The sequence below is a fragment of the Loxodonta africana genome, chromosome 9 (genome assembly GCF_030014295.1).
Source record: "Loxodonta africana isolate mLoxAfr1 chromosome 9, mLoxAfr1.hap2, whole genome shotgun sequence".
NCBI lineage: Eukaryota > Metazoa > Chordata > Mammalia > Proboscidea > Elephantidae > Loxodonta > Loxodonta africana.
In genome coordinates, this window is record NC_087350.1 from 41,829,185 (window position 1) to 41,855,229 (window position 26,045).

The 26,045-nt window shown below is 47.8% G+C and overlaps 1 protein-coding gene across 14 annotated transcripts in view; it reads left to right on the forward strand.

The window, feature by feature from the left end:
* APBA1 (amyloid beta precursor protein binding family A member 1) overlaps window positions 1-18,764 on the forward strand; it is a 236,980-nt gene extending 218,216 nt beyond the window's left edge. For 12 of the 14 annotated variants that reach the window (XM_064291241.1, XM_064291239.1, XM_064291240.1 and 9 more), the window contains 3 exons: window positions 8,047-8,166; window positions 11,045-11,185; window positions 12,957-18,759. In XM_064291241.1, the coding sequence (XP_064147311.1) occupies window positions 8,047-8,166; window positions 11,045-11,185; window positions 12,957-13,028 (333 nt within the window). In that variant the 3' untranslated portion in view covers window positions 13,029-18,759. Of the gene's footprint in view, window positions 1-8,046; window positions 8,167-11,044; window positions 11,186-12,956 lie in introns of all 14 variants that reach the window. The other 2 variants (XM_064291245.1, XM_064291244.1) reach the window with 2 other exon arrangements.
* Window positions 18,765-26,045: the final 7,281 nt, after the last annotated feature.

Sequence of the window (26,045 nt, forward strand, 5' to 3'; positions counted from 1 at the left end):
CAAGACCCCTTGTCCCCACCCCTCTTGGGCTCTCTAAGGTGGAGGTTTGAGACCCCTGAGGGCAGCACTGACTGACTCTGGTAGACACCTAGGGACTCCTTTTCTACCTGAAGGGTCACAGCATCAAGGCGAAAACAACATTTGCCTAGGATACAAAGGGAGCATTGAGCAATTTCCTAAGGGGAAAAGGTTTGTTTGAGCTACTAGCTGAACTTCAGTATCTGTAAGTGGAGTCTCTATTTATAGAATCAGAAAATTAAAAGGCCAAGTGGTAATGAAAGAGATGTAACTGATGAAGATGGAGAATAAGAAAACCGGTGCCTGCGTGGCCGCCCTCAGCACGGAAGTACTTACCAGGGAGACCAGTTAGAATACTAAGAACACTGCCAAACTTCCTCTGGGCAGGAAGGATGGAGTGCCTTACACCCATAAGTCACAGGGAAAGCTCCCCGCCCAACCAAAGTGGACACAGGGACTGGGTCCTGAGGGGTGGTGCACCCTGGCTGGGAGGTGTATGTTATCACTGGTATCAGAATTGTCAGTACAAAAAAGCAGACTGATTTTTAGTGGGTGGTAATATTGGTTTTGAGGCAAGTGGTGGTTCAGGGGTAGAATTCTCACCTTCCAGGACCTGGCTTTGATTCCCAGCCAGTAAACCTCATACACAACTGCCGCCTGTCTGTCTGTGGAGGCTTATATGTTGCTATGATGCTGAACAGGTTATAGTGGAGTTTCAAACTAAGACAGACTAGGAAGAAAGGCCTGGCAACCTACTTCCAGAAATTACCCTATAAAAACCCTATGTATCACATTAGTGTGATCATGGGGATGGCACAGGGCCAGAGAGTTGTTTTATTCTGTTGTGAATGGGTTCGCAATGAATCAGAGCCTACTTATCTGGCAGCTAACAGCAACATATTGTTTTTAAATTCTCTACCAATTTGCCTACACATTGGTATTGTTGGTTCTAGTACTGAGTCAGTGTTATGGGTTGAACTGTGTCCCCCAAAAATGTGTGTCAACTTGGCTAGGCAATGATTCTCAGTGATTGTCTACCATTTTGTGATCCGATGTGATTTTCCTATGTGTTTTGAATTCTACCTCTATGATGTTAATGAGGTAGAATTAGCAGCAATTAATGTTAACAAGGCACAACTCAAATCTACAAGATTGGGTTGTGTCTTAAGTCGTTCTCCTTTGAGATATAAGAGAGAAGTGAGCAGAGAGACGGGGAACCTCATGCCTCCATGAAAGCAGTGCCAAGAGCAGAGCATATACTTTGAACCCGGGGTTACTGCTGTGGGAAGCTCCTAGACCAGGGGAAGATTGGTGACAAGAACCTTCCCCCAGAGACAAGAGAGAGAGAGAGAAAGCCTTCCCCTGGAGCTCTCACCCTGAATTCAAACTTCTAGCCTCCTAGATTCTGTGAGAATAAATCTCTGTTAAAGCCATCCTCTCGTGGTATATCTGTTATAGCAGCGCTAGATAACTAAGGCAGTCAGTGTTCTTTGCAATGAATTTAACATGCAGATCACCTAAGGATCTTGATAAAATGTAGATTCTGATTTTATTAGTTCTGAGATGGGGCCTGAAATTCCGTATTTCCAACAAGCTTCTGGGTAACTCCATTACAGGCGTGCGGGTCATGCTTTGAGAAATAGGGGTGTAAAGCAGTGTGTTCTGTCTTGCCACTTTTTTCCGTAGGTATAGAATTGTTCTAATTGCTTTTTTCCTAGGTCTTATTTTTTCTGTCATAATTCCTAAAGCCTAATTATTGGTGGATAAAGCAAGCTGGCAGTCCACCTCTGTCCATGCCATTGCCTCCCTGGTCCTGCCCTCTGGATTTTTTTTAAACTAGAGGACAACTTCCCTTTCCTTCCAGGGAGAATCATCACAGCTCTGCTCTCCTGTTGCCATGGAGACCATTCCGGCTTCTCTCCTCTCCCTGCCCTTCCCTCCCACCGTATTTCCTAATTTGCTGCACCATTCCTGTTTGTCATGGGGATGAGATGACCGTTTATCTAATTGGCACCTCCGATAAAAATGGCAGCTCAGAAATCCAAGTTAATGGGACCCAGCTCGAAACATTGATTAGGGACAGCAGCGCAGATGCACAGTCTGGTTATTTCAAATGGCCATTGCTCTAAGCCTCGTCTTAAAGCGCTTTTTCCTAATCTAGAAATTCTCTCACTGAGGGACAAATCAAGTGTCTTAAATCCATTCACATAAGAGGAATGAACCCACCAGTGCAATGTGACTCTTTTAGCCACCATTGAGAAAATAGAGTCAAGTCTCTTGGCTCTTTAGGGAGATGCTCTCTAAGGTGGTTCTGTAGCACATACGTGTGGCTAAGTAAGCTCTGTGTTTAACGTGTAACCTTTAAAGCAGGTGTGTCTGGTGTTTTGGGAATCTAACCAGGTGTCCCCATCTACAACATCCTCAGCCTGTTTCCCACAAATCCCTGGAATCGTGTTGTGTGATTGTAGAGAGGGCGGTGCAGGGCCTCCAGCCCACTGTGGCTGCCCTGCCGTGTGCCCTGTAGCCCCCTGCTTAGCACTGCACTGCACCCTGGTCCCGCCCTTTGCTGAGGTCGGAAGCCAGGGAGAGAGCTTGCTTGCTGCTGAATCCCCAGTGCCTGGTGGTTCGGTGGTAGAATTCTTGCCTTCTGTACAGAAGACCCAAGTTTGATTCCCGACCAGTGCACCTCACGCACAGCCACCACCCGTCCATCAGTGGAGACTTGCGTGTCGCTATGATATTGGACAGATTTCAGTGGCGCTTCCAGACTAAGGCAGACTAGGAAAAAAGATCTGGTGATCTACTTCCAAAAGTTCAGCCAATGAATTTGGATCACAATGGTCCAATCCTGTTGGACACGGGATCCCCATGGATTGGGAGCTGACGTGAATGCAGCTAACAGCAACAAACAACATTTCTTGGTACATAACCAGTGATCAATAAATATTTATTCATTAAATGACTGAGAGAGAGAGAACACTCAAAGGAGAGAGAAATATGTGCATGAATGATGTTCAGGCTCCCCCCCACCTAAAAAAGAAGCCTATTTTTAATTTTAGGAATAAGTGTTTTTAAACGCAATGATTGAGATTTGCTGTTTCAGACAAGCCATTTAGGGAAAAAAATATATGAAAAGTGGAGAAATCATAGAGTGTTAGAGCGTAGTGCTGCCATAACAGAAATTCCATGAGTAAATGGCTTTAACAAACAAATTTATTCTCTCATCGTTTAGGAGGCTAGAAGTCCATTGGAGTCCTGGTGGTGCAGTGGTTAAGTGATAGGACTGCTAAACAGAAGGTCGACAGTTCAGATCCACTAGCTGCTCCTTGGAAACCCTATAGGGGCAGTTCTACTCTCTCCTCTAGGGCCACTATGGGTGAGAATCAACTTGACAGCAACAAGTTTGGTTTTTGTTTTTTTGGGTTTTTGGTGGGTTTTTTTGGTGGTTTTAGTTACCTAGTACTGTTACAACAGAAATACCACAAGTGAGTGGCTTTAACAAACAAATTTATTCTCTCATAGTTTAGGAGGCTAGAAGTCCAAATTCAGAGCACCAGGTCTGGGGAAAGGTTTTCTTTCTCTGTCAACTCTGGGGGAAGGTCCCTGTCATCAATCTTCCCCCAGTCTAGGAGTTTCTCAGCACAAGAGATCCAGGGTCCAAAGGATGCACCCTGCTTCTGGCTCTTCTTGTTTGGTTGTAATGAGGTCTCTCCTGTTTGATTTCTCTCTTTTATATCTCAAAAGAGATTGACTCAAGATACAACCTAATCCTATAGATTGAGTCCTATCTCATTAACATAACTGCCTCTAATCCTGCCTCATTAACATCATAGAGGTTAGGATTTACAACACACAGAATAATCACATCAGATCACAAAATGATGGACAACCACACAATACTGGGAACCATGGCCAAGCCAAGTTGACATACATTTTGGGGGGACACAATTCAATCCATAACAGTGAGTTTCACCATTTATTTGTTTTGAAGATGAGGAAATTGAGTGGGAGAAAGATGAAGCCAAGTGCCAAGATCCCACAGCTCTGTTGACAGAACAAAACTTGAACCCAGGTCTTCTGACACCAACAGAGTCCTGGACACCAAGCCATGCTGGTCCCGCTGCTAGGAGCCAGAATATCTGCCGTTGCTGTTGTGGATGATGGGACCTGTTGTCATGTGGAAGGCCTGGAGTCTTTGCACACTTTCATTTATCCATCAAGAATCGCACTCAGCTCATCCATTGCTTCTCTTTGAAAATATCATTTCCTTAATATGAGAAGTTTCCTGGAGATGTTCCAAAACCACTGAGAGGACTTGGAAGGCACTATATGAACATGCACCCCACATGCGATGATGGAATGAGACCATTGCAAGCTGGATTACAGCCACGAAGGCTCAAATCCCCCAGAAAAAAACAAGCAACCCAGAACACTGGGGAGACAGGTAGATATGCTGTTGTTAGCTGCCATTGAGTCGCCTCCCGACTCATGGTAACCCCATGCACAACCAGTCCTGTGCCATCCCCATGATGGGTTGTGAATCAGGTCATTTGACCCATAGGGTTTTCATGGGCTGATTTTTAGAAGTAGATCCCCAGGCCTTTCTTCCCAGTCCATCTTAGTCTGAAGTTTCATTGACACCTGTTCAGCATCATAGCAACATGCAAGCCTCCACTGACAGACGGGTGGTGGGTGCATTTTAGGTGCATTGGCTAGGAATCCAGGCCTCTTACATGGAAAGTGAGAATTCTACCACTGAACCACCACTAAAAAAAAAAAAAAAAAAAGGTGAAATTAAACCAAGTGAATTAGATTGAGTCCTATCAAAATTCCGCCATTGAGAGGACAGCTGTAATCAATCAAAAGGCAGTGGGGAAGCCCGGGGGGAACATGAGGACAGGATCCTTAAGAACTCCTGGCATGTCAGAAAGTGAACTAGAAGCGTAGCCCCAGCTCAAGGCTGGAAGGAAAGATGTGGTGGCACACATTCATCACCCGGATGCTCTCTCCGGTCTCTGTGTTGAGCAAGTCTTGTTTATGAATGACACACGCTCTCCCATTGTATATATGAAGGATTGTGGTGTAGGAGAAAACAGTGATGGGTTTTGAATAGAGACATACTTGGGACTGAATCTTGCTGTGGGTGAACTTGGTGAGTTGCTTAATATCTCTCGGCCTCAGTTTCCTCTTCTATAAATGGGGATAATTTTAGTTGCCAGTTTGGCAAGGGAAGTAAATAAGGCGGCTCCTGTAAATCTCCAAGGCCAGCATCAAGTGCGTTGTTGTTGTTGGGTGCCATCGAGTTAGTTCCAACTCACAGTGACCCTGTGTACAACAAAACACAACATAGCCCAGTCCTGTGCCATCCTCACAATTGCTATGCTTGAGCCCATTGTTGCAGCCACTGTGTCAGTCCATCTCAACAAGGGTCTCCCTCTTTTCTGCTGACCCTCTACTTTACCAAGCATGATGACCTTCTTCAGGGACTGGTCCCTCCTGATAACATGTCCAAAGTATGTGAGACAAATTCTTACCATCCTCACTTCCAAGGAGCACTCTGGTTGTATTTCTTCCAAAACAGACTTGTTTGTTCTTGTGGCAGTCCATGGAATATCCAATATCCTTTGCCAACACCACAATTCAAAGGCATCAGTTCTTCGGTCTTCCTTATTAATTGTCCAGCTTTCACATGCATATGAGGCGATTGAAAATATTGTGGCTTGGGTCAGACACACCTTAGTCCTCAGGGTGGCATCTTTGCTTTTTAACACTGTAAAGAGGTCTTTTGCCGCAAATGTGCCCAGTGCAGTACGTCATTTGATTTCTTGACTGCTGCTTCCATGGGCGCTGATTGTGGATCCAAGTAAAATGAAATCCTTGACAACTTCAGTTTTTTCTCCATTTATCATGATGTTGTTTATTGGTCCAGTTGTGAGGATTTTTGTTTTCTTTATGTTGAGGCATAATCCATACTGAAGGCTGTAGTGTTTGATCTTCTTCAGTCTAAGTGTTTCAAGTCCTCTTTGCTTTCAGCAAGCAAGATTGTGTTATCTGTATCTCTCAGGTTGTGAACGAGTCTTCCTCCAGCCCTGATGCTGAGTTCTTCATATAGCCCAGCATCTCAGATTATATGCTCAGCATACAGATTTAATATGTATGGTGAAGGGATACAACCCTGATGCACACCTTTCTTAATGTTAAACCAGGCAGTATCCCCAGGCAAGAAAAAAAAAGAGAGTCAGTAGTAAATGACGGGTAGCTGTCATCATTGTGGAGCCCTTGTGGCACAGTGGTTAAGAGCTCAGGCTGCTAACCAAAAGGTTGGCAGTTTGAATCCACCAGCCTCTCCTTGTAAACCCTATGGGGCACTTCTGCCCTGTCCTTGTGGTGCAGCTGCTTTCATCAGCAGGATGAGTTCTGATGTGACAGTATCTCAGGGTACTCACACATGGTGAGTGTGTGTAGGCTGTGTTGTGACCAGGCTAGGAGACAGGTGACTGTGTGTAGGCTGTATAGTGACCAGGCCAACCAACCCTCCCAGGGACAGATTACCCAATAATCAAGGTACACATGGGCTTGCTTGTGCTTACTTACTAATCTGTAGTACACAATTTCACATTCGTATACTACAGAATTTGAAATTGTGCACTACAGATTAGTAAGTAAGCACAAGCAAACTGGCGCATACCTTGCTTGCTTGTTAATCTGCCCCTGGGCCCTCCCACCAGGCATCACCCCCACCCCAGCCTCACTCATCCCTGTACTTACGAAGCGCACTGGCCTCAGGTGTGAGCAGTGAATTGCCATCTCCGAGCTTAAGCATCCCTTGGAGGAATTAAGTCACCTGGGGGCAGGTGAGTTCATTGTTCTGCAGTGGTCCTCTACACTGGCTGTTCTCAAAATGGAGTGTGCTTCAGAATCACCTGCAAGGCTAGCTAACACACAGGTTGCTGGCCCCCTTCTGGTGTCTGATTCAGTAGCTCATGGTGGGGCCCAGAATTTTCATTGCTCATAAGCGCCCGGGTGATGCCGATGCTGCTGGTCTGAGAACCACTGGTTTGCACACACTGGTCAGACATATAAAGCAGATAACCAGAGGCAAAATAAAACCTGTTGCCGTCAAGTTGACCCTGACTCATGGCAACCCCACGTGTGTCAGAGGAGAACTGTGCTCCACAGGCCTTTCAGAGGTGCCTCGGAAGATCTGCTTCCGAAAAACGAGCCGCTGAGAACCCTGTGGAGCACAGTTCTATTCCGGCACACACGGGGTTGCTATGGAGCACAGTTCTATTCCGGCACACACGGGGTTCCTATGGAGCACAGTTCTATTCCGACACACATGGAGTTGCCGTGAGTTGGAGTCAGCTCAATGGCAATTGGTTTATTCAACCTTCCAGGGAAGAATAAGCTGATAGGAGTCCTGCCTCTTCTTCCTCCTTCTCCCAGTTCTGGTGGAGATGTTGATAAGCTGCAAAACATTGAACAGGCAGAGAGAATGGGGAAGAAGGAGCAGCAGAGACTGAGAAAGGAAGCCTCTGATGAATTGGGCAAATTGCTGTGAATGAGATGCCCTTTGCTAGAAGAGGGGTAATTGCTCTCGTTTTCCTTTCGGAGAAAAAGCCAATTTCCACCTGTCTCTCTTCTGCCTGGGACAAGAGTTGTGCGTCCTTCATCTCTCAAGCCAAAAAGTGCAGATGACACTTTTCCCTTAGGTGCACTGACAGCCACTTTAATCAAACCTATTGAATACAGCCCATTTCCCAAAATGAAGAAACTGTCCACAGGAGATGGATCTCTGGATGAGGCAAAAGGGCTCCATCTAAACCATGGAGTTTTCTTCCTGAGTCGGTAGCATCTGCCAGTGAGTTGTCCAGGCCACAGACACTTTGGTTTATCTGCGGTGGGTACTCCAGGAGCCCACGAAATAACAAAAGACCCGCTGGGCTTCTCTTGCCTTTGGTGCCGTCTGTGCTTATTCCGTCTGTTGCGGATGTTCGCCTTATTCACTGTGCCTCGTTCACTTTGCAGGGCTTAAAGAACCAGTCCCGAGTCAAGCTGAACATCGTGAGGTGTCCTCCTGTAACCACCGTGCTGATCCGGAGGCCCGACCTGCGCTACCAGCTGGGGTTCAGCGTCCAGAACGGAATTGTAAGTACAGCGCGCTCCACTCTCTTTCCCAACACTCTGACAATAAGAATGTAGCACAGGGTTTTGTCTTGCTTTATTATTATTTTATCTTTAAGCCCGGGTCCTAGTTATCTAATGCTGCTATAACAGAAATACCACAAGTGGGTGACTTTAACAAACAGAAATTTATTCTCACAGTTTGTTGTTGTTGTTAGGTATTGTCAAGACAGTTCTAACTCATAGGGACCCCATGCACAACAGAACAAAATACTGCCTGGTCCTGTGCCATCCTCACAATTGTTGTTATGCTTGAGCCCATTGTTGCAGCCACTGTGTCAGTCCATCTCGTTGAGGGTCTTCCTCCTTTTCCAGACCCTCCACTTTACCAAGCTTGATGTCCTTCTCTAGTTTAGGAGGCTGGAAGTCCAAATTCAGGATGCTGGCTTTAGGGGAATGCGTTCTGTCTGTGTCGGCTCTGGAGGAAGGTCCTTGTCTCTTCAACTTCTTCCTGGTTCCTTGGAGATCTCCGTGTGTCTTGGCATCTATCTCTGCTTCTTTAGCTTGCTCATTTAATCTCTTTCATTTCTCAAAAGAGGTTAACTTCAAACACACCCTATGCTTATCCTGTCTCATTAACATAACAAAGAAAAAGTATTCCCAAATGGGATTATAACCACAGGCATAGAGGTTAGGAGTTACAGCACATATTTTGGGGGACATGATTCAATCCGTAACAGCCAGTTAGCTCTCTGAAAGACCCAAGCAAGGGAGAAGGAATGGGTGGCAGTGGTCTCAGCTTCCTCTGTGGGCAGATTTCCTCTGCAGAGAATTCTGTGCCCTTCTATGTGAGATGTGCCCTTCCCAGAGCCATGGCCCACAAAGCCCAGTGTTCAGGTTGTCCTGCCAGCAGCTGTCTTTACTTTGGGATGCACCCACAAAAAGGCCTGCACCTCGGCTGCACAGGAGACCCCCAAGAAGCATCTATAACTCCCCAAGCTTGAGCCAGGCCTTGAGCAGCTAAGTGGGGCTGGGAGTGTGGTCCCACTTCTTCCCTCTCCCTGCTTCCCCTCCATTGCTTAAGGAGATGTTGATAACCTGTAAAATGTCTAACAGGCAGAGAGAATGGGAAAAAAGGTCCCAGGCACAGTGAAACCTGTGAGAGCTGGAACTCACTGGAACTGCCTTGTTTTTCCCAGCCTTGCAAGTTTTCTGCCTTTGACAGGATGCAGTCCTACCACCTGTTCTATTGCTCTCTATTAGTGGAAATATTTTAGTTTCCCTTCTCGGACAGGTTTCCACCTTACACAGCTTCCGGCTTTCACAGGTTTTACTGTATTTTTTTTAAAGCTCCCTAGGTGATTCTGAGGTTGAGAGCTACTGCCTTAGCGGTACAGTCTTACACCATCTGGGCTCAGCGGATTTACCCTTTTGATCTGAATTAACACTTTGGGGATAAAGAGTATTTTAATCGGTTGGCTGTCTGCCTTGTAAGCTATTTCCTTTTTGTCCTGGTTTTACTTGTTCTGGAATTGTGATGAGTCTGGGCTTTGATGGCAGATCTGTTCTCTATCTGTAACCTTCCTGGTTAATAGGTTTTGGATGTATTCTCTTTTCTTTGTATTCATCTTTCCAGATAGAAGAACCCTATTCTTTTTCCCCCTTAATTACCTAGAACTCTTAATTGAAAGTTAAAATTTTATTCCAAGTATGCTGTAAGTTTTAGAAATACCCTGGAAATTCCCAGTTGGAGCTGAAACATCCAGCCCCATTTTATGTGCTGTTTCTTCCTTAAGTAGCTTAATTTGCCTGCTAGGAGATGAGCGGGGTCACTCCTTATAGTTTGGGCCTGACATCATATTTCCATCTCTTTATACTTGTTTGCTTTGTTTATATTTGAATAATATTGAAAGTTCAAATATTAGCAGAGTTATAGAATGGGTGAGGGTTCACTGGGGCCTCCAGTTTTATCTGAAGTGGGAAAGGCTAAAAAAAAAAAAAAACTCCACAAAATAAAAAGTGGGAAAGGTACCTAAGAAATGTTTTGACCCAAAGTACCTGAGCCAGTGAAGGGGCCACACACTCACAGACACAAGATGTTGTGTTGCTTGTCTGCATGAGCTTTTAAATAAAGACGCACAGTGTGGAATGAAAGGTCGCCTTGGTAAATCCAAGCATGCTGTTTTGGGTAAATTCCAGTTGCTTTGTGTGTGAGGTGGAGGTGGTTGTTCTCTGCACTGCCGAGCCGATCACCATCCCAGACCTGACGGGCTCATTTTTGCCACCAGCCTACAGCCTCCACCCACCGCCTACCTGACTACATGTAGGCTACACTGTAACAGGAACCAGCCGCTGTTGTTTCTGTAAGGAATGAGTGTACACAACAGTAGCTGAGTTGGGAAGCCCGAAGGGGCATCTCCCCTCCAGCTGCCCTGGTGCCAACCTCCTCTTTGGCTCACGCAACTGTGAGCCTAAAAAACAGGCCACTGGCATTAAGCGGTTTAATGGGTGAATCTGAGTCATGATTCTGGGAAATGATACTAACCTTTGTCACACGGTTTACAAGTCAAAAACATTGGATGTCCTGTGACAAGCCAAAAGAGCTCTTTTTACCAGGACCCAGCTGGGAAGCCAAGCGCTCAGGATGAAATGTGCTGTGAAATCCAGTCAGTCAGTCGTGCACTGTGTTCCTTGCATGAAGTGCGTGAACGGATGCGCTACCGTCATTGTGGAAAGAAAAAAAAAAAAGAGAGAGTCAAATTCCCAAAGCCTAACCATGTCAGCTTTTCAGAGATGAGCGTGCTAGCAGAGGGGACTTCCAGAAAAGACAGTTTTCCGTCCCTACCAGTTCTCAGAGGTGAGGTGCTGCCCACCGGGTGTAACTTGGCCTTTGGTTCTGTAGATCTGCAGCCTCATGCGAGGAGGAATAGCCGAGAGAGGAGGCGTTCGTGTGGGACATCGGATCATTGAAATCAACGGACAGAGTGTCGTCGCCACCCCCCACGAGAAGATCGTCCACATTCTTTCCAATGCTGTTGGGGAGGTAGGAGTTGGGGCCCAGGGCTGGAGAGAAGCTGAAGGTGTCCTCTGGAGCCCCTGACCTTAAAAAGACTCTAAAAAGGGTGTGGGAGCAGTGTCTCACCTCCTCTAACCCCACAAGGGGGAAAGGAAAACCAAGATCAATAGCACAAGGCTGACTCCCATGAGGCAGAGGCGGGACAAGCCTCCTCTCTCCGTCATCTCTATCAATTCTGACACCAGCCGCCCCTCCCACAGTACTCTCTACTGGGTTCAATAAGTCATTGCAATGGCCATACAGAACTCACAGACCATACTCACAATAACAGGGCTTATTAGGGAAGAAACAGTTACAATTCAGGCTCAAGAACACTCAGGATACAGTTCTTCCATCAGGATAGCCTCTTCCCGGCTATGCTCACAGGCACACCTCTCCATGGCCCTCTGTCTCTGCCCAAAGGCACTCAGCTTTCTCTCTCCGTGGGCCGGGAAGCCCACTCCCACTTTGGTGGTGGTGGGCTCTCCTTCTTGCTCTGAAATTGGCTCTCTTTTAAGGCAAAACTGACCAATCCCCTTGGTAGGCTCCAATTACCCTATCACACAATCACCTGGATGGGAGTAACAAGACCATGGCTAGAAAAGCCACACACAACAGTAGTTAATCCACCGCACAGACCTTCCAGAAAACCTTCCTGAGTATCCCTTCCAGTCCTACCAGTTGCCATCAAATCCACTCCGACTCATGGCAACCCCATGTGTGTCAGAGTAAAACTGTGCTCCATAGGCTTTTCAGTGGCTGATTTTTCACAAGTAGTTCACCAGGCCTTTCCTCAAGGCACCTCTGGGTGGACTCGAACCTCACCCTTTCATTAGCAGCCAAGCATGTTAACCATTTGTATCACCTGACACTCTTTAATACCCAGAACCATTTGTCTGTGACCAAATTTTAAACCAATTTCCACAAAGAGTAAGTGATGGTAGGAGAGCTCCTGCATAAAATAGAACAGAGCCTCCTTTAGCCTTGTCTCCAGTTTTATTTGCTCACCTTCTCTTTTCAACATGCAGATTTGTGTTGCTGTTCTCTGTGGCTGGCCACATTCTCTCCATTTCCCCCAGTTAGTCTCACGAAATGTGCCTGGCAAATTTAAGTCTAGATCCAAGTCAAATCAACAGAACAGCCCCCAGAGGTGTCTCCTGGTGTGGGCTTGCCTCATCATACCTGAGTCTAGGGCTGATTTGCTCATTGCTGTCTGCCAGGAAGGGGAGGGGGGCAAGTCAGGAGCAGGAAGGACCCCAGGCTCACTTTCCTGATTTCAGTGTTTTCTACTTTTAAAAGGCCTGGTGGGAATAAGAGCATTGACCGGGAAAGTAAACCTTACCTAGGCTTTGGTTTTTCATTATTTTCTGTCACGCCTAATTTCTTAGAAAGCTCATGAATTCTATTCTTTCTGAAGTCCATCTGGGTCAGGTGCCTAGTGGGTAAGGGGCTATTTTCAAAACCCCCGATGGTGTGAGGAGGAGCCCTGGGTGGTACAGTCAATGCACTCAGCTGCCAACCGAAAGGTTGGAGATTTGAGTCCACCCAGAGGCACCTTGGAAGAAAGACCTGGCAATCTATGTCCAAAAACTCAGCCACTGAAAACCCTGTGGAGCACAGTTCTACTCTGACACACATGGGGTCGCCATAAGTCAGAGTCAACTCGACGGCAATTGTTTTTTATGCTGTGATTTGCCGCCTCTCTCCCCAGCTCACCCAGACCCTCCACTCCCTGTTAACAAGTGTTTTCTGCCCTCAGATCCACATGAAGACGATGCCAGCCGCCATGTACAGGCTGCTAACGGCCCAGGAGCAGCCAGTTTACATCTGAGCGCTGGCGCCCTGACGCACCTCGCGGCATGCATGGAGGACTCTCCTCACTTGTGGTTGTGTGTCTAGTGCTGCATCTGTGTGTCCACTGCGACATTTCCCTCTCGCACTCAGCATTGGGTTGTGCACAGGGAGAGGAGAATCCGCAAGGACCTCTTCGGTCTCTGTCTCTCTCCAGTTTGTATTTCTTTTAATCCAGGGAAGTTTTGTGTGTACTCGTTTGAGAATGGAGAGCTGCCCCAATCCTCCCAGGACCCTCTTGAAGGGCCCTCTTGCTGGGGGGGGGGGGTGTACCCCGAGGAGGGCTGTTGCTGCCCAGCAGGGAATCATCCTTTCCCAGGAGGCGCAGATGTTGTAGAAGGACCTTCTGGGGCGGTGGAGAAGCTGATTCAGCAGTGCCCAAAATCCAGTTGCTGATCTACGCTCTCCTCACCTGGATGTATAGGAATATGGTGGTGACGGGGGCAGCCCATGGCTTTGAGGATATGCACTGCCCACAGTGTGGTGGGCACAATACATTGTCTCCACCCGGAATTTCTGAGCCAACTTAAACCCATTCTGTAGCTAGTTTTAGTTTCAACATACTTGTGTTTCTAATAACATGGGCCTTAGGAGCTGCCTTGCACAAGGACACCATAGCCTCGCAGAGAGCTTGGCAATTCATGGGGCATCCAAAGCCTCCATAGGTTGTCCCAAGGTTACCGGCCCCTGGATCAACACAGGCAGGTTTCATCTGCCTCTCCTGTATCTCACTGTCACACACACACACACACACACACACACAGTCACACTTGTATCTCACCCTTCCCTCCGCCCCACCACCAATAAGATAAGCTGAAAGTGCCCCCCTTGGGACCTGCCTCTGATAGCACACAGAGCCCTTGGACCACCCACATGGCCTCTCTGGTGGCCCCTTGCCCTGACAGGCGGGTGGCACAAAAACTGGTTGGCCTTGTGCTGCACTATCCCTTTCTGGTTGAGGCTTGGACCTCCCAGACCACCTAGGCTCAAAGTGTCCCCCTCTGAGGGAGTGGACCCCACTACCCCCATACACACAGACACACACACACACACGGAGTCTGGGAAGGACGGACTGTCCCCCTTGAGGACTAGGGCCCGGGTCCTCATGTGAGGGCACAGGCATGTTACATTTTCCGGCCCAAGGCTGGACCAACTCTCTTTTCTGCTCAGCCTGTGCCATTGGAAAGGCCAGAACAGAACATAAGCCACAAAACTAAGGGGACAGTAATGACCTCAACCTATGCCTAAGAATCCCCAATGTGTCCTAGAAACATCTTCTCGCTGCCTCGTGGGTCTGAGAGTGTTGACTGGTGTGGAATGTTCCTTGTTTTCATCAGGTGCCTCATATTTATGGATTCCGTCACCGTCGGTGCAGATGTTTTAGTAATCTTATTATTCTGAGCCAGTTTTTCACTTCTTCTTGGTCCAAAGAGCATTTGGTTTTCATGTGGGGTGTGATTGTGTTTTGGTTTTTTGTTGTTTTGTTTTTGTTGTTCATGACCTCAGTAGAGACAGGGGAAGAGAAACTAATATATTTTATAATATTGATATAATCCCTGTCCTCTGCATCTGGGATATTTATGTTGTGTCTTGTGGAAATAGGATCTCAGCAAGCAAATGTTAGGGAGGATATATTTATACGTAGGGTAGAGGAGCTCCCGGGAGGGAGGAAAGTAAATTAAACAGATGAGGAAAAAGAGGCGTCAATTAGAGAGCCACGTGGTCAGTTCCCCTAGGCTCTTTGCACCTTCTGAAGTTTCTGCTTAGCACCAGGAAAGCTGAAGGCCTCAGAGAAATCAGAAGCTGACCTCTCTGTTTTTCTGTGGTGCAACCAGTCATAACAAAGAGGCTGCTGGCCACCCAAAAGTCCTCTCAGAGCACTGCGCAGTGGGATGGGGGAGCCGGGCTGGGCGGTTAGACCCTCTGGACTTAGGGCTCGGAGCAGAGTGCTGCTGGGGGTGGGGGGCACCCCCAAGGTTGACCCACCACAAATGCAGGAGCCCAGAACTGTGGCTCCAGGTTCTTAGTTTGCCTGTCCTGAAATAACCAAGCTATAGAGTTTCCGATGTTATGCTGAAGTACTAAAAAAAAAAAAATTTTTTTTTTTTTTTTTTAAGAGCCACAAATTTATGCTTCCTCAGCCAAACAGAGAGTGGGTAAAACAGGAATGAGTTGTCCTTGGGGATATTTCAGGCATCAGGAGCCTTAGCAAATCACTGGAGGGGCTTTTGCCTGTCTGCTCACAGGGGGACCCACCTGCCTGGGCACCTGTAATAGCACCAGATAGGACAACTGGAACCGCAGGGGCTACCCTTATGGCCGAGGGAAGGGAGCCCAGCCAGTACATCCCTATGTAGCTGCCCAGTAATACAATCAGGCGTTTTCACCTAAAGGAGGGAGGAGGGAGAAAATGCTTTTTCTTCCTGTTGCACAAACATCTTGGCATGTTTGAGAGGTGCTGAGAGAGACAGTTGTGTGAGCCCTCCTAGAAGCCTTTTAGCATAAGATTATTTATCCACCGCATGCTTCTAGGTTCATATCACTGGTTTCTCACCCCCAGAGTGAACATCGCTGGGGCTTGGAATAGGTTCACCCAACTGAAGTGGGTTCTCTTTCCCCTGCTACCCTTGGACAGAGGGCGCTAACCTATGTTTGGTTAACTTAGGAGTCACCAGTAACCAGTTGCCATCCATTCTGACTTGTGGCGACCCCATGTGTTTCAGAGTAGAACTGCTCCATAGGGTTTCTATGGCTGTGACCTTTCAGAAGCAGACCACCAGGCTTTTCTTCCGAGGCACCCCTGGGTGGGTTTGGACCATCAACCTTTCAGATAGTAGGCCAGCATTTAATCATTTGCATCACCCAGGAACTCCAACTTAAGAGTAAACCAAAAAAGCCAACCCCATTGCTCTCGAGTCCATTCCCACTCATAGCAACTCTATAGGACAGAGTGGAACTGTCCGACAGGGTTTCCAAGGCTGGAAATCTTTATGGGAGCAGACTGCCACATCGTTCTCCCACAGAGTGGCTGCTGGTGGATTCAGACTGCCAACCTTTCAGTTAGCAGCCACGCACTTAACCACTGTACCACCAGGGCTCCTTAGGAATAGGAGTCTTAAATATTAAATTCTAGTATTTAGTAACTCCAATTTTGGAAGTCCCCTGAGAAGAGGTGGTTTACTTCCCTTTTGATGCTCCAATATAGATAGGTATATAAATACATATACACCCTGTGCCGTATTTTTAAGCAAATAACACGCACCTTCTGTGTTTGTTTGCCAGCCTCACCCTCCACCAGTGAGATATTTTCATAAGTGCCATGGCAGCACTTCTGAGGGTGCCTCACAGGGGGAGGGACTGACCAGCAAACAAACGCAGAAGGCATGCGGTATTTGTGTAAAATGAGGCATACCTGGGAAGACCATGTACAGAGCAGCCTTCCCCACCATTGCCTGGGCAAAAAGCCACTCTTGGCACTTGGCTAGGACATGCTGGTGACTCCACTTTGGGGACCAACTCCCAGGTCTGCCTATCCCTCCTGGCCTTGCCAGGATGCACCAGAACCTACCCTGCTTCTGCCCTCACAAATGTGAGCATTTCAGGGAGCCACCGTCAGCCTTGGGTTCATAAGAGGAGGAAACCCCAAATGACCGATACCCGGAGCACAGTTCTCAAGCAGCACCTCCCTCCCCTCCCCAGAGTGACTCTGCGTTCCCAAGGGCCGGTTTGCTTTCAGCTCATTGCCCATCAACACTGGCCCTCCAAGAGTCCCACAGTAACCTACTACCTCCCCCCACGCTCCTCTGACCCTGCAGCAGCCCCATGCGCGCAGGCACTCACTGTCCACACGCTGGTGAAAACCTGTCCCCAGGCCCTTCTTGGGTCTCTCGACTGGTGGTGTAGCTGTTACCAATGTTTACATGCAGGGGCTGCCTCGTCCTTATTTCTCCCCTCCCTCATCCACAAGGCCACTTGTCAGTGTGCATGTCCCATCTGTCTTCTCCTTCCCTGGTTTGGGTTGACTGGAGCACACGATTTGGGCTTTTATTTCCTCCTCCCTCCAGGCAGTGTGTGAGGACTGTGGGAACGGAACTCCGTGTACATAGCACAGCACCTAGAGTATCAACTTGTACTTTTGTTCTGTAAAGAGGGTGGCATAGAGCTTATTGTAAAGCGTCAGGAGAAGTCTAGTATTGTATTTGTAACAATATCGTTCTTTGTATACACAGAACTCAACATCTCTATATATAAATATAAATAAATATATAAAGAAGATATCTATCCCCGTGAGTCTGGAATGTCGACATCGCACTCCCAATGAATGTTAGGGCCCCGCCCTCCTTCCCCTCCTCTGTCGCGTGGCAGAAGTCGTTTGGTTTGGGGGTCGTGATGTATTTGATGTGCTAGCTCTCCTTATTTAACTGAACGCTAATGTCTGTAAGAGTTGCAGCAACAATAAACAAGAACTTCACCTCTCGGCTCCACTGAGTGTCTTACTGTTGCAGGGGAGGGAGGGGACCCCGGGTGACAGGAGGGTTTTGTTTTCTTAACGGGCCAACTCCTGTTCATCCAATGAGGGCTGCTTGCTGCCCAGAACCCAGCGTTTTCTAAATGGGCTTCTATTCTGTGAAACGGAGCTGGTTCTAAACATGAAAGGCTTCGTTTGGCTGTTACAGCTGATATCCCATGATCTGGTTGGTCTCCTTCGAGAACACTGTGAAGGGGAGAAGGGAACCCTTTGGGTTTCATATCGTGCATCCTCAATGGTCTAGAGGTCACTGGTGATTCAGTGGTAGAATTCTCACCTTCCATGCTGTAGACCCAGGTTCGATTCCTGGCCAGTGCGCCTTATGCACAGCCACCACCCATTTGTCAGTGGAGGCGTGGTGCATGTTGCTATGATGCTGAACAGGTTTCAGCAGAGCTTCCAGACTAAGACCAGGAAGAAAGGTCTGGAGATCTACTTTAAAAAATAAGCCAGTTAAAACCCCATGGATTACACCTGTCCAATCCACAACCGATCATGAGGATGGCATAGAACCAGGCAGCTTTTCATTCTGTTGACATGGGGCTCCCATGAGTCAAGTTGACTCAATGGCAGCTAACAACAACTGTCCTCAATGAGGGAAGGGAAACCGGAGTTAATTATCTCCCCAAGAAATCTCCAATGAGGGGAGGTAGCCCTTGCTAAGGGACTCAAGTGTGTAGTAGTGTTGGAAGAGAAACAGTTGCCCTGGGGAGACCTACCTGAAGGTTCCCTGATAAGGTTCCGGAAGATTCTTCTCCCAGTGCTTTTTGCAATTCCACTTTTTGAAGCTTGCTGGGGTGAATTCCCTCCTGGCAGGGATGTGCTGAGGAGACTGGTCTCCCCAGCGTGGACTGTATCCAGCCCTGTTTGTAAAGCAAAATGCTCTTACACTTTTTCTCTGTGGACACTACCACTCCGTCTTCCCTGAGAAACCCTGGCACAGCCCCTGAGGGTCAGTGAGCTGGGGCTGCCGAAAGCCCTGGGCGGTGGAGGTTGTACCTTGAACTGAGGGTCCTGGGGTGGCCTCCATGGCCTGGCCTTAGGGAATCCCCAACCCTCTCACACAAAATGTGAGTTTCCAGAACACAGAGATGTCTGTTACTGAATAACGTGGAAAGAAAACACATCTCATTGATGAATTGAGAAGTCACAACTTGGGGAAAGACTAACAGCAAATCTTGATAGCAACTTCTGTGTGCCGGGCACTGTCCCAAGCACTCTACATAGATTAACTCAGCTAATCCCCAAAACACCTCTAAGAGGTAGACGCGTTATTATCCCCACATTACAGATGTGGAGACTGAGGCACAGAGAGTTCAAGGACTTATCTTTATTTTTTCCAGCTGCTTCCTGGCAATGCTAGGACTCCCTGTTCCCATCACACACTGTTGAGCTCTGCATTATAACTTTGTGGTTTCTTTTGGTTCTTACTATGCTTTCATTCCAGGTTCTCATTCATTTGCAAACCTCAGTCTTCTGTCCAATTAAAACTTCCCCCAATCCCCATTTTGGGCTCTAGGTGCTGGATGGGTGGGGAAAGGTTGACTCTTCTCTGCACCTCCCCTTTAGGGGAAGAGACATGGGTGGGAGATGAAAGTTTCCCTACAGTAGGTGTTGCCCTTGGAAAGGGCACAGGCCTCCCCTTGTTGGGTCATTCTGCTAGTCTGGAGACAAATGGTGGACAGCCCCTTGCATTGGAAAGTCCCTTGAACCATCAGCAACATCTTCCACCTGACCCCACCAGGCCATGAGTCTCTGCAGCTAGCGCCTCTTCAACCCCAGCCGTGCCCCAGCAAACCCACAGCCGACCACCCCAGCAGTCAGCGAGCTCGAGTGGCATCCACTCTCCTCAGACCCTCTCTTCGCCTGGTCATCCCCTGAGCCATGGGTCTCCAGTCTCCTGCCTATCTGTCCACCAACAACCACCACTGCTCATTCCCTCAGGCCAGTCCCTTAGCCACTTGTAGATAAAATGGTTCCCAATTTAGTGTGGGGGGGAGGCAAGTGGAGGGCTTAGGCACCCAAATTTCACAAGTGATTATTTTGGGGTCTTCCTCCCTCAGCCTACAGTGTGAAACATATTCCTCTTACCCCACAGAGGAGGAGGGAGAAATAGCTTCTTTCCCCAGTTCTGCCTGCCTCTGAGTGGCAACGCCCCTCAATGGTTTTCTGATATCACCAGGACAAAGGTGAGAGTGGCAACTGAGGGTAGAGCCTAGTCCTGAAACTGGCACCTATATCTTAGCAAGCCTGTGGAGGTGTCTGTCCCCTGTGGGAGGTGCCTGTCCCCTGTGTGAGGTGCCTGTCCCCTGTGGGAGTTGCCCGTCCCCTGTGGAAGGTGCCCGTCACCTATGGGAGGTGCCTGTCCCCTGTGGGAGGTGTCTGTCCCTGTGGGAGGTGTCTGTCCACTGTGGGAGGTGGCTGCCTATAGGGGGTTAGAAAAGGCCTCATGGAGGAAGAAAGGGAGGGGCCCTGCACATGTCTAGGGGACAAGTGTTCCAAGCCAAAGGGACAGCAAGCACAAGGCCCTGAGGCAGATATTTCGTGAAGTGCTGGAGGAAGAAGTAGGACCCAGGGTGGCAGGAGTAGAGTAAGGGAGGCAGCAAGTGGTTGGAGATGCGGTAAGTGGGGTAGATAGATGGGGGGGAGGGGGGTGGTGACTGCTGTAGGTGGTTGTAAGAACGTTAGTGCTCCTGCTCTCTCGCGCGCTCGCTCACACACATCCCTAATTGCTTCCACACAACCCCACGCACTTCATCACACTCAACTCACACTTGTCACCTCCTCTGCGCTTCCACCTCCAAACCACCCCTTTTTACTCAGGACTCAAGTTGTCAGGAGCTAGGATTTGCCGCCCTCTGGCGGAATAACATCATTGTTGAGCTCCTTCCAGTGGATTCCAACTCATAGCAACCCTATATGACAGGGTAGAACTGCCCCATAGGGTTTCCCAGGCTGTAATCTTTATGGGAGCAGATGGCCAGGTCTTTTCTCACATGGAGAGGCTGGTGGATTCAAACTGTCAACCCTTCTTTTAGTAGCTGAGTGTTTTAACCATTGCGCCACCAGGGCTTCTTCAAATCCAGATAAACACCCAGATTCTCTGACCCCACTGAGTGGAGGAAGAATTTTAACCAACCCTCCCAGACCCCTTGTTTTCCAAGTAGGAAACTGAAGTCCCAAGCCACACAGTGAGCAGTCAGCTAGAACCTCGCTCCCGGCTCCCTCCCAAACTGGCGGATTAACCAGCAAACACGCTACTCACAGGTTCACGGTAAACAAGGTACACATGGGATTACTTGTTTTTTTCACCATGTGAAATTGTGCACTACAGATTAGTAAGTAAACACAAGTAAACCCATGAATACCTTGCTTGTTCAGTAATCCGTCCCTGCAAAGCTAACGTTCCTTTGTATAATTCCAATGCTGGGCTTATAGTGGGGACAGGCTGGGCCCATGGCTGTGACCCCAGTCCTTGGGCCATCTCCAGAGTCTTTGTGAAAGCTGGCGTTGAACAGCACAGATAAACGCCAGTTCCCCATCCCTTCGGTAGGCAGGAAAATTCATTCCTCGAGGGCTGAGAGGCACCAGCAACTGGGTGTGGGAAGTACAGCCTTATCTCTACCCAGTATCCCCTTCCTTAGAGAGGACTTCACATCTGCTCCCGTTGGCAATCTCAGAGTGCAGTATGCTGGCTACTTAACTAAATTACAGCTCTCTCTCCCCTCCACTTGTTTCTTGTGGGCAGGGGCCAAGTCTTCCTCAGCTTTCTACATCATTGTGGGTTATAATTGGAAGAAGAGTCACAGACAGGTTCAGCTTAGAGCTCTGCTACCTAGTCTAGCTGTGTGACCTTGGGCAAGTTAGTCAACCACTCTGAGTCACTATTTCTTCATCTGCAAAATGGGCACAGCTTGGCTCAGTTGTTGGTAAAATTAGAGATTCTGCCCTTGAAGTGTCTAGCGCATGCCTGGTATGTATTGGACATTGAGGCAAGAGACGCAGTTATTATACAAAAGGTGCAAAACTAGGCGTGCAGTAGAAGCATGAGGAAATCCTTCTCAGAGAAGGCAAGGTCTCTGCATGGATTGGAAAGTACTGTACGACTTTGCCAGGAGCCCTGATGGCGAAGTCATTAAAGCACTTGGCTGCTGACTGAAAGGTTGGTGGTTGGAATCTATCAGCTGCTCCACAGGAGAAAGATGTGGCTGTCTGCTTCCATAAAGATTTACAGCCTTGGAAACCCCTATGGGGCAGTTCTACTCTGTCCCATAGGGTCCCTATGAGTTGGAATTGACACGACAGCCCTGGATTTGGTTTTTGGTAGGACTTTGCCAAGTGACACAGTTGGAAAGAACATGCAGAGGCACAGAAATCTGGGGCAACACGGTGAAGGGATCCATAGCCACTTGGTATGATGTTGACACACTTGGTGATAAAATTCTAAAAAGTGATGGTGGAGTTTGCAAGAAACACCAAGTCACACTGAAGTTACAGGCCTGAGATTTATAAAAGATTATTAGATATTTTATTATTTGTAAATTGTGTGCTATACATTCTGTGTATCAGTTAAATTTATAATAAATACATGTATGTATATGTATGTGAAATCCCTGGGTAGAGCACATGGTCAAGCACTTGGCTACCAACCAAAAGGTTGAAGGTTTGAATCCACCCAGAGGCACCTTGGAAGAAAGGCCTGGCAATCTACTTCTGAAAGGTTTTAAAAAAAAAAAAAAAGGCCGCCATTGAGTCAGTTCTGACTTGGGGCAACCCCATGTGTTACAGAATAGAACTGCTCCATAGGGTTTTCCTGGCTCTTATCTTTACAAAAGCAGATCACCAGGGCTTTCCTCAGCAGTACTGCTGGGGGGGTTCAAAGGCCAAACTTGAGGTTGGTAGTTGAGTGCAAACTGTTTGTGCCCCCCAGGTCACAGCCATTGACAACCTTGTGAAGTAGTTCTACTCTGAAATACATGTGGTTGCAATCAGTAGGAATTTACTCTATGACAACTGGGTTTTGTTTGGTTGATTGTTTACTTGATGGTTGGTTGGTTGGTTGGTTTGTTTGGTATACACACACACACACACACACACACACACACACACGCTTTCCCTAAGAGAGCTGATTGTTAACACTTACCAGCACACTTGCTCCAGTCCGGTTTCTTCAACCTGTTTGGGCTATTCTTGATCTTTTTTGTAAAGATTTGGTCTGCAAACATTTATTAATAAAATAAATCATAATCTTTTTTTTTTTTTTTTGCCTATTGGAAGCAAATAGTTCAAAATGCCAACAAGTCTTAGGTGTTTGTCACAGCATAGGGGGCAGACTTTGTGGGGTCCCCAGGTCCTGCCGTGGCTAGGTTAAGAAGAGAGGTGCATTCCAGATGGAAGCTGAGAGCCCAGTCAGTGCAGTGACCTCAAGGGGCTCAGAGTGGACTCCTGTCCAGCTCCCAGCTCACCTTAGTCTCCAACGGCAGCGCAGATGCAATACAATGTTAGCAATACAAAGCAATCTTTTTGTTCAACTCCCTCATATGTTTATTGGAAATCTGCCAATATCCTGGTGGTGCAGTGGTTAAGGAGTGTGGCTACTAACCGAAAGGTCGGTAGTTCGAATCTACCAGCTGCTCCTTGGAAACTCTATGGGGCAGTTCTACTCTGTACTATAGAGTCGCTATGAGTTGGAATCGACTCGACAGCAATTTTTTTTTCTAATAACTTAATTTTTTATAAAAATCACCACCCACTAGGATTTGATAAGCCCAAACAGGCCCACTCTCAATGATAAAGAGAGCTAACATTTTCTGAGTACCTATAAGATGCCAGGCAGATGAGCAGCTTGTATCATTTAATCACACAGCAAAATCACGAAGCAGGTATTGCTCTATTTTATTGATGAAGACCACCACCTGTCTGCCAGTTTTGTTATACTGTGGTGGCTTGCATGTTGTTGTGATACTGGAGGTATGTCACCAGTATTTCAAATATCACCAGCATCACCTATGGTGGACAAGTTTCAGCAGAGCTTCCAAACTAAGATAGACTAGGAAGAAAGGCCTGGGGATCTACTTCCAAAAATTAGCCAATAAAAACCCTAAGGATCACAAGGAAGATAAGCTCAAACATACGATAGCTACAACAATGGACTCAAACATACCAGCAATCATGAAGATGGTGCAGGACCCACTTCCTTCTGTTTATATATAAAGTCGTCATGAGTCAGAGTCAACAGCAACTCAATAGCAACTAACAACATTGATGAAGAAACAGCTCAGACATGATAGGAGGTAATTTGCCCAAAGTAAGAGTGAAGATTCAAACTCAGTCCCATCTTGTGATTTCCCAGGAGGAGCATGTGGTCAGGAGCGGAGCTGCACATAAACCCAGGGAGCTGTAACACAAAGCAAAACACTCTTCCCCAGACACCAACGTCTCAAGGAAGATATCAACAGAAGCTACAGGAGCTCCAAGGGGGTGGATAGCGTGATGGGGAGGGATAGGGAAATAGATGCACATGCCCCCTGGGAGCAGAGGGGTAGGAACAGAATGTGCTTGGCCGTGGGGAGCACAGTCAAACCACAGTTTTTCAGGACAGGGAAGCAAGAGTTAGATTGTGGGGCTCACACAGTTTAGACTGGAGCAAGTCCGTTTTCAATTTCATTTCATTTTTCACTAAGGAAGAGCTCTGGGTGATTGCATGAGTAAATCCTGTCTGTGCTGTTAATTACCAGCTTATGTTCTTACCCCTTCAGCTTTCCATAGTCCATTCCTTCAGTTCTGAGTGTGGCTTGGTGTCAACCACTGTGCTGGGGACCAAGAATGCAAGGGCAGGGAAAGGGACACCATCTGTGCCGTCAGAGTGCACAGCAAGGGCCCGGCATTTGCTGTGTGGCTGGAGGGTTGGGCGGGGTTAAATGTGGGGTTCTGGGTTCACTTCCTATCTGCACCTTCACTAGCACTGAGGCACGTGGTGAACTACTTAATCTCCTCTTTGTGCTTCAGTTCCTCACCTGAAAAGTGCGGACCGTTATAGTGCCTACTTCAGAAGCTGACTCAGAAGAGCAAAAGAGATTACGCACATGAGTGCCACAGTGCCTGGCCTTTGGGAAGCACTTCATGCATGTTAGCAATGATTATTCTGGAAGTGTCTCTGTAGTCCCCATAGGAACACTCAGAATGGCCCTGCTTGGAGGTGGACAGGGCATCTCTGCCTGCACGAGGCTCTCCTGGCTTTCTCCTGCCCAGCGCTGACTTCTGCCTGTACCAGGCTCTCCTGGCTTTCTCCTGCCCAGCGATGACTTCTGTCTGCACCAGGCTCTCCTGGCTTTCTCCTGCCCAGCGCTGACTTCTGTCTGCACCAGGCTCTCCTGGCTTTCTCCTGCCCAGCGCTGACTTCTGCCTGCACCAGGCTCTCCTGGCTTTCTCCTGCCCAGCGCTGACTTCTGCCTGCACCAGGCTCTCCTGGCTTTCTCCTGCCCAGCGCTGACTTCTGTCTGCACCAGGCTCTCCTGGCTTTCTCCTGCCCAGCGCTGACTTCTGTCTGCACCAGGCTCTCCTGGCTTTCTCCTGCCCAGCGCTGATTTCTGGGTCAATGTGTGATGTTCCATCACCACCTGGTGGGCCACACTGGGAACAGCAACGAGTTCACTCCATGATTATGATCCTAGAGGGAACAGTCTGAAGGCCCAGCATGCTCTGGATTCACGCTCTGTGGATTGCTCTGAGGGAGCCCTGGTGGTACAGTGGTTAAGCACTTGGCTGTTAACCAAAAGGTCAGTGGTTCGAACCCACCATCCACTCCATGGGAAAAAGACGTGACAATCTGCTTCGATAAAGACTACAGCCTTGGAAACACTATGGGGCAGTGCTACTCTGTCACTATGACTCAACGGCAACAGGCAGTGGTGTCACTAGGTTGTTGTCACCCAGTGCGACATGGACCTCATGGACCTCCTCCTGTACCAGACCACACAAAATCCTTAGTAATGTTTTTTTGTACTAATGTTACTCTCCCAAACATCACTCCTTCTTCTTCTTTAATTACTACTTCATTCTCAAGTTATTGATATAGGTTCACAAATGCTAATTACAATATTGTAGCTAAAACACCAGAAAATTTGACAAAATCAGCGACTAGAAAAACACCAAGCCCATTGCTGTTGAGTCGAATCCAACTCATAGCAACCTTATAGGACAGAGTGGAACTGCCCCATAGAGTTTCCAAGGAGCACCTGATGGATTTGAACTACCGACCTTTTGGTTAGCAGCCGTAGCACTTAACCACTATACCACCAGGGTTTCTATAAGCACACAGGCAGCAACAAAAACAACAGTGAGAGCTTGTAGCGTGTGCAGATGTAAACACGTGATTCGAAGCTCGTTGTACTTGGGTAATAAAGACAGCTCTGACCTGAGGGCATTAAACCAAAAAAAAAAAAAAAAAACCAAACCCATTACCATTGA